A 14,439-nucleotide genomic window follows, 5' to 3' on the forward strand; every position below is an offset into this window, starting at 1 on the left:
ACGGTTTGATACTACCATAAAAATATCACTTACGTACCCTCAATAAAAGTGCGTTCGTCTAATTGACCAAGCTCCAGTTTGCCCATAAAAATGTCACTCAAAAATGGGCCAAGAGGAAAACCCATGGCGACTCTATCGATTCGTCGGTAAAGTGTGGTGTTAAATTGAATTGTACGTTGAAAGTACAGCGAAGAAGTAGTTCTGGCCTGATGACGAGATCCCGAAAACATTAATGTTCGTCATTGTGTTCTTTTTCAAGCCATGGGGATATTTAAGCAATTAAGTGAGTTCGTCCAGACTAGAGAGACCAGAGAGAGATTGAATATGGGATGGCGCAGTGATATTCATGAAATCTTCGAAAACTATCATTTTTTTCTTCAAAGTGCTGCTCAACGAGTGCGTGAACTCATTAGTCAGAAGGTCCGTGGTTCGAACCCTAACCCCTGTACCACCACCATGAATGTACAAGCTTGGGCAAGCTGATAGTATCTCATCTCGTGCTTTCTTCGAGTGGCATAGCAGCTATGCACCGAAAGGGCGTTACAGCTGGGAAACCAATATTCCGAGCAATTCGGATCAGTTCGTGGTTCTCTTAACTCAACGCCATCACCCAGTCTTCCCGCATGTTATCGATATTACATGAACATAAGAACCAGAACAGTGAAAGCAAAACACGGCTTGCACACCCCAAAAAGATATCCTCTTCCTGGTAAATTAAAGTACATAACACTGGTGGTCGTCTGGTACGACTAAAAGTACGACTTCTCGAGAAAGAACCCACTTCCCAAGACAGTGAATGGGCTTTGCGGATGAATATCAGGAATATCACGTTGAGTCACTCAGAAGAAGTAAAGATCTTTAACTGAGGAGACCTGAACCCTGTCCTGATCACTGAACCAGCACTGTTCCCCCATTAAGTACCATGAAGGAAACATAACGGGATAGTACTCACACTTTCCTTATTTTAGCGATAAGTCTTAGGGTTGCCTCCATTTTCAAATTACTACTAACTTGATCAGCTCTTGCGCCAAATGCAAAACCTTGCAGAACTTATCGTGACTTAACCCGGGCAAAAAACTTCGTATGCAGATCTGCCCGACAATGCTCAAGTAGATAAAAGCTAATGGTCAGGGAATTGTATTTTACTAACAATACAGATGCGACTTTCATCATTCCGTTGGGTTTCTACGCAATCAATAATAATACTGAGTAATCCACAGACCTATAGAGTAAGTGAAGAGGTATACAGAACGTATCTTGCATGAGACGGCCATCATGGTGGGTTTTTCTGTGGAAGAAATGAAATATATTTCAGCTATCGTCTGTGGGAGTTTCGTTTCGGTACTTTCCACAATGTCAGGCCAGGAATATCGATGCCAGATATAGTAACCAATAACGTCAATGGCCATTCTAAGGGAAGAGAGGCGGGGACCTATAGATAGGCTACATCTTGAGCCAACGTGATCGCCCAGAGATATACCGAAGGACGAAATCAGTAACAGCAAAGTTGGAGTATTTTGGAAGAAGCATTGTGTTCAGTCCTGACAAGCCCTCTCGTAACGACTCTTGCTCGAACGCAACCGGATAGGTGAACGCATCAGCCAGAAAGGGTAAGTTAATAATTCTCCTTAAATATGCCAATCTGTCAGTCGTAACGGAAAGGGGTTGGTTAAACAAAATAGTGACAGAATTCCTCCCCTCAAAACGTATGCAGTAGAAATTAGAAATGTAAACTCGATGCGTAAGGCAAAGGAAGCCGATCTACCAGCGATAGAACCTAGGTTTCGTGCAGCGTCGCAGGAGCCGCAAGCTCGGTATGTTCGGTATGTATGTTTTGTCTCGTTACTCATGAGTAGTGATAAAACGTCGAAACTTTTGAAAGCAAGCGCTAGCGGTAGAACTCCGGATCAAGCGGGCAACCGCAGCGAAGGTAATCTTCACAATGCGACAAAGGGCAAACGAAACAGTTCCTTAGGTGAACGGACGTTACGACATCAAATAGCACAAGCACCAATCAGGCACCATTTGATGTTAACGGCTCGGGCACAAACATCAGACTGCAAGTCATCAGCACCGCCAATACGGGCGAGACCTCTCTAGATGCGTGCGACTAGACAACCAGCTTGAGTGTTGCCATGACTGCCATTCACGGCATTGTAACCGAGCACATGTGGCGGAAAATTGCAGACTGTGTATGAAGATGAGCAGAATGTCCAAGGTTTTTTCAAGACCCGTTTGTTGTTACGATGTTACTACCAGCTTGCAAAAAGCTGGAGCGACCTGACTTGATGCCTTGACAAAACCTTGCTTTCCAAAATCATACTCAGGTAAGACTACAGTTGAAGGTTGCTACCTATTGCAGCTCCGTTAGCACCTACACACGAGAATCGGCAATGGAATAGTCATCGTCGGTGGGTGACTATACAAGTTGTCTACAAGCATCTAGAACCATTCCATCTCAAGACATCCAGACTGTAATCTAGAGATGTCTGAATGTTAAGTTGGGACGCCGTGGTAGGGACCCAACTTTGAGGGGCGCGAATTCCACAACAGCAAATTCACTAGGGCATCCGACGTTAAATTAGTTCACCTCCTGCCACTTTTGTCACAGATGAGCAATCAAGCGTTCAGACAATCTCGTAGACAGATACAGGGCACGCAGTTTGGAGGATGATAAATAAGAGGACAACAATCACAATTTACACGCTAAATCCTCGCGCAGGGAAATATATTCTTCAGTATGAAGATTCGGTTTGCTTCTGATGTAGTCCAAGGATAAATCTTCGCCTGATATATATTTGGCTTTAGTTTAGGCCAACTTAATCAGAACGTCTGATCAAAATTGCAAGCAACCGCTCCGACGATCGACCTGTTTTATTTTGTCATCTCGCTACTCATAAGTAGTGCAGCTGAATTCGACGTTCATTCATTATAGCAGGTCGGACTGTCAAGCCTTAGGTGGAGACAACAATAGTTAGGAGTAGCAAAGTCCGTCAAGAAACGATAGTCCGCGTTGACCTCGAATGTCATATGACACATGACCAATTGAAGGGACAGACGTTCGGGCGTTTGTTTGAGAGTAGGCGGAAAGATCCCTAGTTGGCCCCGATAACTGACTGAGGCCCTGCTGCATAAACCACCGCTCAGTTGAGCGTATAGGTGGCATCTTAGTCTTGAATCGCTACGAGGAAGGCTATGCTACTTTCATTGACAACACTGGGATGGTTCTCCCAGTGGATCCGGACGACCTATTATTGCATGAAAAGTGGAACTCTCAACAGCAATATACCCCATGAGGAAATAAATCCGCCTAAAAAAACAATTTGGGTAGAAGCAGATTTGTTGCACTGAAATTATCGTGAGATAAGTAAACCCTCTGGAACGGCCGAGTGACTTCCAAAACGAGAACGTACCAACAGAAACATCCTACACAACTGATTTACATGTTCGATTCAATATCACGTTAAACGGGTAGCGTCATAAGTGGTCCTGATACACTGCACCATCACATAAACTTGAGTGAAGTAAATCCAGATGTAACGTCGGCGGGTAATGAAAGTTTGAAAAACAGGACTGGGCGGCAAACGATAACATGATATTTGATGAGATCCCAAAAACTAAGCCATCCTCTTTCCTATGGGGTAGTTGATCATAGTCTGATTCATAGTGTAGCCCAGCTAGGTTGCCCATAGCCGTTCACAATAACGCGCGATTGCAGGCTTACGCATATTCAGTGTGTCGTATGTATCAATTGAGACACAGAATCAACCAGAAACGCACATGCATACCTTGCCGAACACCAAGGAAGATAGGCTTGGTACCAACCAACAAAGCTACTACAAGACGGAGAGGAGTTATACCGGGGCGCATTTTGGTCGACCATTTCAATCCACTCAGGACCTAAATTAAGAGTGCCCCAATGCGGACTTCACCTTTGCAAGACGAGGAAAACCAACTCACAACTTGGAAAAAGGGAGCGGTCTTCACACGCCGGTCGGGCTGCCACTGGCTCGCCATTCACAGGCGCTATCCCGCTACTGCACCACGCGGGGACTTTTGCCTGCTGGGTTTCCCCCCTGGGCCGGTTCGCCCCTCCTTAGGCGACCTGGACAGCCTGCCCTCCGACTGACCATCCATATCGGCGCCGTGCTTAGCGTGGACGCCCGATCAACATGCACGAGCCAGCGCCAGAACTCCCGACCCCGCGAAATTCCGCCACCAGGCCTCCAAGTAGCTAGATTACAGGCGCACGCCACCACGCCCAGCCGACCATACGGCTGTTGGTAAGCTACACGAATATCAGTGTGTGGCTACCAGGAGAGAATGACGGATACACGGACCAATTAGAGCAGCAAAAAGCTTGGTACACACGTGACAGACACACGCACCAATCAGAAGAAAAAAAGCTGGTGCACACGTGAAGCACGTAAGCCAATCACCTAGGTGCTACGATGTATTGCGAACGTAGGGGGTTGATTTCGCCTAGTCTGCTGCCTATCACCACTTACCAAATGGACAAGGCGGTGTAGCGGCGGCAGCGTCAGCTACCCTACCAGTTGAGCACCAGTGAACAAAATGCTTCGCAAGGAAAGCGCTTATTGATCAACTAAGGATGCAACAATTTATTTTTACTTTTCCTTTGTTGAGGACATGCAAGCCGTCACGTTGTTTTACTGGACTGAGGAGGAATTACGATGATGCGCTAGTTACTATTGGAAAACGTCCGAGTTACTCCCGTCTCTGGTACCTCAGTATGTACACGAAAGGTTTACTGAGAAAGCACATGCACAAGCATCCACAAATGAACGAGCACCCTTTACCTCTAGCCACCAGGTAAAAGTCAGTAAAAAACAGTCCACAAGAGATTCAGAGATTCGGTTGTCTCCCGTTAAAACCGAACCAGCTTGCAAATGAATGTATACCTTTAATGCGTACAATGTGGTGTTCAAATAGAAGATAAGGTTGACGGAAATTCTGGACTGTGCCTGCTCCCCCATGACCCTCAGGAGGAGCGACATCGGATGTGGACTGTCGCAGGGTCTTCATCGATCTTGTGAGTAGTGTCTGTCAGGAAAAATACTTCAGTATGCAGAATATTATAACAACTGGAAGCCCAGACGGTCTTTGTGCAACCTATTCAGTTGAAGAACAACATAAACAGAGATACCGCAGAGAGATAACAGAGAGAGAGAGATAACAGAGAGATAACAGAGATAACCGCATTAGGAAGTATGCGCGGATCGCCACAGAAGAAAGGGACACTTGTTTGAGAACGATAGGACCAGCTCTACTACAAGAACTCAGTATAGCCATCGAACGAAGAGTTATGTCCGCTGCGGAAAAGAAGCGAATTATTCTAGAAACCAAGTTTTCAAGACTGATCAGAAACAACAAAAATGGTACCATCACCACCAACAACGAGACGTGGATCAAGAACCTCTCTAGCAAACGACTGACTGCTCAAGAACAGGATGTTCTTGTTAAAGGACTAAACTTCAATTTCAAAGATGCCACCAATCTAGAGTTCTTGGCCAGCCTAGAGGCAGCTATGAAATCCGCCGAACTGGATGAGAATGCTCAACAACAACTCCGTCAAACTGTGGTACCGGCCATCACACGAAACAAAACTCTCAACCTTCTCTCAAACAAGGAAAGGGAAGCATTAGAAAATTTGAAGAAAGATGAAACCATCATCATTCTACCTGCGGACAAAGGACGGATGACCGTTATCATGGACAAATCGGACTACGTAGACAAAGCAAAAGCTCTGCTCAACGACACTACCACGTATCGCCGTCTGGAGGATGATCAAACTAAAAAACTTGCGAACAAAATCAACAAGAGCCTGAAGCGACTGAAGGACCTCCAAAAGATCACAACCGAAGAATATTGGCGAATGAGAGCCAGAGAATCCAATACCCCACGCTTCTACGGACTCCCGAAAGTACACAAGGAGACCACACCACTAAGGCCAATTGTGTCACTCCCAGGCACACCAACCTACAACCTTGCAAAGGAACTATGGAGAAAGGTCAAGTATCTCATCAATGAATCGCAACACTCAATCAAAAACGCACAACAGTTCTTGGATAAACTAAAGAATGTGACAATAGAAGAGGACGAAACAATGGTCTCATTTGATGTCAGCTCACTGTTCACATCAGTGGACCTTCACTCGGCAAAGACAACAGTCGCTGAACTACTGGACAGTCATGGACCTCCCAGTGGACCTCTAAGGAAGGAAGACATATGTGAATTGCTCAGCCTCTGTTTGACCACGTACTTCGAATTCAACGGTGAATACTACGAACAATTGAAAGGAGCACCAATGGGTTCCCCAATTTCAGGGTTCATCGCCGAGATCGCAATGCAAAAACTGGAGAGGACCGTGTTGCCGGACATCAACCCGAAGCTTTGGGTACGTTATGTAGACGACACTTTTGTCATCATCAAGAAGAGAGAACTACAACGAGCAATCCAATTGATAAACAGTGTCTCCGATGACATCAAGTTCACGATGGAAGAAGAAAACAACAACAAACTGGCGGTTTTAGATGTCCTCGTCACAAGGTTGCCGAACGGACAAATGCAAACGGAAGTCTACAGAAAAGCTACGCACACGGATCAAATTCTGAGCTACCACAGCAACCACCCAAACTGCCACAAAGAGAGCTGCATCCGGACACTATTCAAGCGAATTGAAACACACTGCAACACAGTAGAATCTAAAGTAAAAGAAGAGAAACGCCTATACAGAATGTTTCAAAGGAACGGTTACCCAAGGAATTTCGTCTGGAGATCTCTGAGAAAATGCAATTCAACCAACGCGACAACCAGAAACACAAGCAAAACAATCACATTACCATATATCAAAAACATTTCGGAGATGACCGCCAGGATATTACAACAGCATGCCATAAAAGTGGCCCACAGACCGACTGACACGCTGCGAAGAGTACTATCAAAACCAAAGGGGACACTTAATGCAATGGAAAAGACAAATGTAATCTACAAAATTCAATGCAATGATTGTGAAAAACACTACGTGGGACAAACAGGGAGGAAACTGTCAACCAGAATCACCGAACATAAGCTCGCCACCAAGAGACATGACCAACTCTCTCTCATCTCTGCACACGAAGATGGGGAAGGACACCATTTCGATTGGAATAACGTCAGAATACTGGGCCAAGCAAGAACAAAGAAAGAACGCGAGTTCATGGAGGCGTGGTACTCCACTGGTGGAGCAATAAACAGGCACATTGACATTGATCCTGCCTACCAGCCTCTGAGGACAAAGGAAATCCAGAACCACAGAACCCGAGGCCGGACAAGGACTCAAAGAAGAAATCAATAGAACAGCAGGCTACTAAAAATAGGAGGCACGCCACAAACCAACAGATAAGCCGACCACGACGCAATACAGATCAAGAACGGGCCAATCAGAATCCAGGTTACAGCGCAAAGGCTGCTCTTTGTAGACTATATAAACGCAGGCACGAAGAGAGGAACTACCCAACCAACAGCGCACTGAAGATGTCTCCTCGAATGGTGACGAAACGTTTGCAAATCAATTGCCAAGCTCGGCGAACAGATCAACAGCCACCTGATCAATTACCAACCAATACACCCGAGCTACCAATATTCCAAAACATTACCATAAACAGAGATACATCTGGGGTTCAGCTAACACCAGATTAATCCGCAACTGATGGAACTTCGCCGAATGCAGGTTCACATTTGTTTAATTCTGTTTGGTTGCATACACTCGGTCGGTCCCGATGAGCTTCCGGAATCCGCAAAATCGGACAACTTCCACGGTGTGTTCGAGGTGACACTCATCGGTATGCATTCGGCGGTTGAGACCATGGGGATATTTCTAGGGTATCAAAACTCTCAGGACAACGGTCGCTGAGTGACTATGCTTCCACAGTACAAATCCATACACACAGCTTAAGATGACAGATTTCTAGGGACGTAGTCAGTAAACGGGGAATGAACTGACCGGACTGGAGTTATGTGCGAATGTTCGAAACCAATTAGCTTTGGTGGTTCTCGTCGAATAAGCATAGAATTGGGCAGAAAATAATACAAGGGGTTTTGGACACACATGGATGAGCACGTTTCAGAATTTTTCACAGTCTGGAAGACCTAAAATGGCTGTGGGAGGATTATTTTGGTTGGTACCAAAGGTGTTACCGTTAAGGAAACCTTAGTGTGCAACAGAGAAGCCGACTGCTCTGTTTGGGGTAAGGGGTAAATACACGTGACTGAGCGGGTGCACTCTTGCACAGGCTTGCATTTTGGTCCCTATCAGGCATACACATCTGGACATTTTGTCAGGATGGATTATCTCTAAGCACAGCCAGGTGAGAGGTGGTAGGACTCGGAAAAAGATGAGCACAAACTCATGCGACTATAGGACGACTAGCTTTCAACGATTGTCTAAAAGGGTTGCCTGTTTCCGTCACGGGGTCCCCAACGTCACAATGGGAGATTCTACTTCAGAGAGCACAGATATTCAGGTGATAAGCGGAGATTAACCAGACGCAGTACAGTGCACAGGAATCATAAGTGACCCAGAGGAGGAATCAGGCACGTATAATTTCGAATGAAAATTGTGTGGAGGCCCGGAGAGTACGGTAGGCGAAATCGTGGGCCGATGCTTACGTAGGGGGGACCATGAGATCGATAACATGCCCTCCCCTCTCGAGAAATTCCACACCTGTTGTAGAAGCTGGATTGAAAGTACACCACTCACTCACCTTGTCCCAAACAAGGGGCTGGGCAGAACTGGAGGCCAAACGGAGTTGGAGAGCTTGCACGCTATTCATAAAAGTACGCAGCCAACCAGCAGATGACAACTGCCGTTGGTCACGCAGTTGTTCTGTGGACGGACAATGGCTGTCTGATCGAGGAGGCGCAGATAATCCTGGAAACAAGTGGTAGCAAAAATTTGTGTGATTGCGACTGTACCACTGCACAAATGGCAGTGTAATAGTTGGAACAGGACAGTTAAAGAATGAAGAGGTTCAGGGTTTTTCCCTAGTCAACCACAAAGCTACAATTGAAATTTAATTAGCTAGGCAAAGAGCAGTGAATCTAAGTACAGCGAACAATTACGGACTCGAGATTGTCCAGTGGTCGAGGCACGAAGCTACTGACCGGGAGGCCCGTGGTTAGAACTCAACCCCGATGTTTCAGCTGGGCTTGGCGGTATCCCAGATGGCATAATAGCTATGTACCGAGTAGTACAGATGAACGAGCTTTTTATATCACGGACAGTACCTCCTGTCCAGTGGTCGAGGCACGAAGCTACTGACTGGTTCTCAAAACCATCAACTTCGTAGCCGTCCACGAACCAATCAGTTTGGTCGTACTCAAGCAACTGTGTCTTGCACACAGACACCAGAAGTAAGGCACCTAAGTTGTGATCTTGGACTGGGCAAGTGGATGGGACTTCAACTCTGTAGTACTGGAGAGGATTCCTCACAACCGCCAACTTGTGGTTTGGGTTTTTCTAGTTTGATGCCCAAGGTAGAATACGCAGAATACTCATTCTTGCACCTGAACAACCAGGAAGTACAAATCGTCCCTGGCGCACATCTGTGTGCCAAGTAGAACATAGGCATATACACGGCTCGTAGGAGTGTTACAAGAACTTACCGCATTTCGTTTCCATCGCCTTGGACAAATCTGAGGCTAACAATGGACTGGGTTCACGACGATCCTGTCGATCGACCCACAAGTCACGCATTCCAACCAGAGTCACAATGTCTTGGTGGAACAGGCGCCAACAGAGGGCACGAACAGCCGGTGAAATGACAGAATCTACTTCCGACTGCATCAGTTTCGATGACTGACGATCACCGTCCCATTGTTTTGTAAACCAGTCTCTTAGCGTGACCCGATCGTTAGTCCCGTTGGACATTGACTGGCCGTTGAGCTTGGAGTGTTCGGTATCTGAAGGTTCTGGAACGGGAGTTTTCTGAAGATCCGGATCGCTCGGATCGGGTGAGATGTCTTCATCGTCAACGTCTGGTTCCCCGAATAGTTGACTATAATTGAAAATGGTGGAAGAATTTAATTCCTGAGCCTTCAAAAACATAGTGGACGAGTAGGAAGCTGCGAAAATGGGGTAGGAAGAAGGATGGGAGGCCGGAGAAAGAACGTACTTGAAGAGATACTTGGCCCAAACCACACAGTGTATGGGTTCGGAAGGGGTATTTCTAATCGTGCACGCAGGAAAGGTTCGCTGGCCGGCACCACGTGGTTGACACTCATAGCAACCAGTACGGAAGCTGCTGCAACAGTCTCCATCAGATGTGGTTGAGGGTGCGCAGAAGGCAGAAGGAAGTCCTGCCGGCAGAAGCGGTTCAACTTGACCCAAGTAACCAGCGGTGCCGGATTCAATGAGTGGACGCTTGGCGGCTAGGCATAACCGGTTGACATGCCGCCGGGCGGCTGAAGATGGAAATCGAAGCTGAATTAGGAGCAATAGTTACTGAACAGTAAGTGAGAACCTCTAAAAATATCCATTCCCCCCCCCCACACACACACACACACATACACATAAGTAGAAGGGGTATCTTATGTCCTGGAATGTTTTTTAGGTTGAACATAGCGTAACCGAGAAAACAACAATCAAGTAAGACAGCCAATTTTCTGTTTCGGAAACTTAATATCTTTTTCGTGCAGTTTTCCAAGACATAATACTCGCCGTGAAGAGCACTCAAACGGCACAGTTATTCCATCTGAATCTGCCCCAAATAGCCGAATTGGCCCTCCTCCAATAAGAGGACAGCGTCTAACGACGATGCTCTTTGTGATCGCTCTGAACTGATGACTAGATGCCAGTCCACGAAACACTGCGATGCTATACTTAACCTGACCTATTGGATCAAATGAGATGGCAGTGCCATAACTACAAATGTAGTAGTGTAGGTCCTGAGCCTGGTTATTGCGTTGTGGCTAGTAACATTCAACAACGAAATTGCACGCTGGAATTCCGTTGCCCATGGTTGACTGCTACCGACATTCAACTCGGATTCATTTGGTCCGACTAGAGTTTGGGTTGATAGGCGCCAAGCGAATTGCCCTTCAAATTGCCGTTCAAGACGAAGTTTCTGTGAAAAGAGTTGGGTTCCATCTTTTTCGGAGATAGTATCACAAACGCCCGCCATTCTCGGATTGGAGGATAAGGCGCAAGTGGTCTTGGATAACTGACCAAAGTCATTCCGTCCCTTAGTATGCACTCTGCATCAAAAGTGTAAGGTCATGCTCGTGGACGAGCAGTCACTGAACGCGCCACTTACAATCCAGTGAGAGGCACTGGAAGTTGTGGAGCGTTTTACGTATTTTGGAAGTTGTATTAGTTCCGAGTGTGGTGTGACAAATGAGGTCAATGCACGAATCTGCAAGGCTTGCGTCGCGTTTGCTAATTTGAAATACCTATGGCGTCAAAGTGGCATATCCCTGAATCTCAAGGGACATGTGTATCAAGCTATGTCAGTGGTGTTCTTGTTGTCAGTTTCTATCCATATTGCCTGAGTAAGTGTTTGGAGGTGTAGGCACTTCGGAATGACTGTAGTAAGCTAGCACTAAGTCCCTTCCCCATCCACCTTTATTTTTTCTTCACAATAAGGTCTTCAAATAAATCATGGTCTTACGGCAGTGAAGCGTTGGTATTTTACACTGAAGCCATGCTATCGATGATTCTCCGACACTAACCCAAACGAGCTATGGTCCTGAGACATTGACTGTCAAACACCTGAAGATGTCTCAGTTACGCTGCTCGAACAGGCCAAGTCTCACAACCATACAATAAAACATCCCGCACTGTAGCTTGATATATACGTCCCTTGAGATTCAGGGATACACCACTCTGACGCCATAGAGGTTTCAGATTAGCAAACGCGACCCAAGCCTTGCAGATCCGTGCAACGACTTCATGCCACACTACAATCGGAACTAATACAATCTACAAGGTGTGTACGGCACTCTACAACTTCCAGTGCCTCTTCCTGGATTGTAAGTAGGGTGCTAAGTGACTGCCTGTCCACGAGCATGCCTTACACTTTGTGGGCGCGAAGCGCATACCAAAGGACGGAATAACTCTGGTCAATTCATCGAAAAACACTTGCGTCTTCTTCTCTTCGAAAACGAGGATGATATCGTCTGCATATCCCAGATCGGCAAGGTTTTCGTCACAGGCTATTTAAAAGCCAGGATTTCGGGGACCTTACAGCGTGGGCATTTCTGACGAACACCACTTTATGCACGGAAGCTTTTGGAGAGCTCGCCTTATACTCTCCCACATCCGGAAGTCTGGGAATACAGAGAGCTTATGTCCACAAACTTCCGGGGCACTCCTTGATTGACAGGCGTGTCAAGGAGAACGGACCGGTCAGCCGAATCGAATGCGCTTTGGGAACACAGAAATACTAAAATTCAGGGTCGTTTGTACGTACAGCGTTGTTCTATCGTTCAGAAAATAATCGTTCAGCTGTAACACCCTTTCGGTGTCTCACTGCCATGCCACCCGGAGGAAGCACGAGGGCTGGGATACTGCCAGGTTGCCCAAGCCTAGACAGGGAAGTCGAGTGCCAAATGTCGGGTTCGAAGCACGGACCTTCCGGTCGGTAAATTTGCGCTCTAACCACTTGGGCTATCTCACCCGACGGTGTGTGAACTTCTGGTTGACGCAATCCCTACCAGGCCGGAATCCCGCTTGCCGCTCTCGAGTCAGTGTTTCACGAGCCACCATAAGGCGATGAAACACAAGTGACGCCAGCTTACAACCGGAGTTAAGCTGTTTTCACTGTAGTTGACACACTCATCACAAGCCCCTTTTATGAAAATAAGCACTGCCGTCGAATTCCATCATTTGGGCAGTCTCCTCTCCTTTTCCCAAATGCAGGCAAACAGATCAGTCAAGCGCTGACTGAAGATTTCACCCCGTCTTTGAACAATGCGAGTGGGATGTCATCCAGACAAGAAGCTCAGCGGCACTTGAGAGAGCACATGCAGTCAAAAACCTCCGGGGAGCTCCACGTTCATCGTCCAGGGATCCAGATGAGTGCCAACAGGTGGCCACGATAGCTGGTACTCGAAGTATTCAGTCCACCGGTCGAGGCGTTCTTTTTTTATTAATGATGGTCTGATCCTTGATGGGTTCGCTCACCGGTGCTTACCAGGGACCGATCGCACGGATTAGCTGAAATAATCTGCGGGGCATTATTGGCTTTCTGAATCCCTTCCATTTCCTTAGCTTTCCGGTTCCACCAAATTTCACGGTCGGCTCGCACGTTCACTTTCACTTGACGTCTGATAATTCGTCACATCAAGCTGTGTTCGGGGTCGGCTGGAATATTTCTCTGAGATTTAAGCGGTGACACTATTCGGTCTGATATCCAGTGCTTGAGTGGGCCTGGTATGACGTGCCAAAAGATAAAGCTCTTAAAAACGTGCAGAGAGGTGGCGATCTCGTTCCAGTATGGATTCACATCTGATGGTGGATCATTTGGGAGAGACTTCAGAAGACGATTCTGATAAATTCGTCTAAAACCCAGATTTGCCGGTCTTTCAGTTGCAAGGCGATTTTTCCGCACCTTACGCGGCCCTCGGTAACGAAGGGATAAGCGACTTCGGATGAGTACGTGGTCGGAATCCGCAAATGTGTTCCAAAACAACCGGCAATTAGGTACTGATCAACGACATCTGTAACCGACTTGAGTTGTGGCTGGCATGCCGTTGGAGGACACCAGGTAGCCAGAAGAACTCGGCTAGTCCGGAAGCTAGTACTGTATAAAAACAGCCTGCGGTCAGCACACATCTGAAGCAACCGTTCAACATTGTCAGTACGTACGAGTCCAATCCGTGTCAACCGCCTAAATGAGTCTCAGATGGGCTAAGCTCGCCCATTTGTGAATTCAGATCTCCGGCAACCACAACGATATCTGGGCTTTTAGCAAGCCTCTATGTGGCATTTAGGGCGTCACAGAACTTATCTTTGATGATGTTAGATCTACAGTCTATAGATCTACTGTCACCTTGTCGTAGTGGTCGGGATTTTGTGCTGCAATGATCCTGTGGGCCATACTGGCTGGAACTCAGTTCCTAAAGGTTCAGCCATGGAAGCAATACCAACGGGGAGCAGCCCGACGAAGAACAGCGAGTCCCCATACTGCGAGTAATCGTACTACGAGGCAGTCTGGAGGTGAAGTCGTACTGTCCTTTGCGAGAGGAATGTGAAGGCAGTAAGGCGTTTCCTCCAGGCGACCAGCAAGTCCATATTTATGGAAGCAGTGATGCTGCCTTCCCCCGAGGAATGACGGGTTAGAAAAGGTCGGCCCCAAAAACCGCAAACTCCGATCGCCCAACGGTTGACCGTGACCGCCGGCGCATTATCCAATACGGTCGAAATACTTTTAAAACCAA

At 46.9% G+C, this 14,439-nt stretch overlaps 2 protein-coding genes across 2 annotated transcripts in view; one reads left to right on the plus strand and one right to left on the minus strand.

Annotated features, from left to right (window-relative positions):
- The window catches only part of T265_07822 (hypothetical protein), a gene marked incomplete at both ends in the record, with an annotated part of 39,716 nt that overhangs the window by 14,481 nt on the left and 10,796 nt on the right, over positions 1-14,439 (minus strand). The window contains 3 exons of the mRNA XM_009173451.1: positions 8,766-8,932; positions 9,667-10,058; positions 10,176-10,464. Coding sequence (XP_009171715.1) covers positions 8,766-8,932; positions 9,667-10,058; positions 10,176-10,464 — 848 coding nt within the window. The remainder of the gene's footprint in view (positions 1-8,765; positions 8,933-9,666; positions 10,059-10,175; positions 10,465-14,439) is intronic.
- Positions 1,738-2,100, plus strand: T265_07821 (hypothetical protein; the record flags this gene model as incomplete). The annotated part of the gene is made up of 1 exon (XM_009173450.1): positions 1,738-2,100. The coding sequence occupies one exon, from the start codon at positions 1,738-1,740 to the stop codon at positions 2,098-2,100; it is 363 nt and encodes a 120-aa protein (XP_009171714.1).

The sequence above is a fragment of the Opisthorchis viverrini genome (assembly GCF_000715545.1).
Source record: "Opisthorchis viverrini unplaced genomic scaffold opera_v5_186, whole genome shotgun sequence".
NCBI classification, from domain to species: domain Eukaryota; kingdom Metazoa; phylum Platyhelminthes; class Trematoda; order Opisthorchiida; family Opisthorchiidae; genus Opisthorchis; species Opisthorchis viverrini.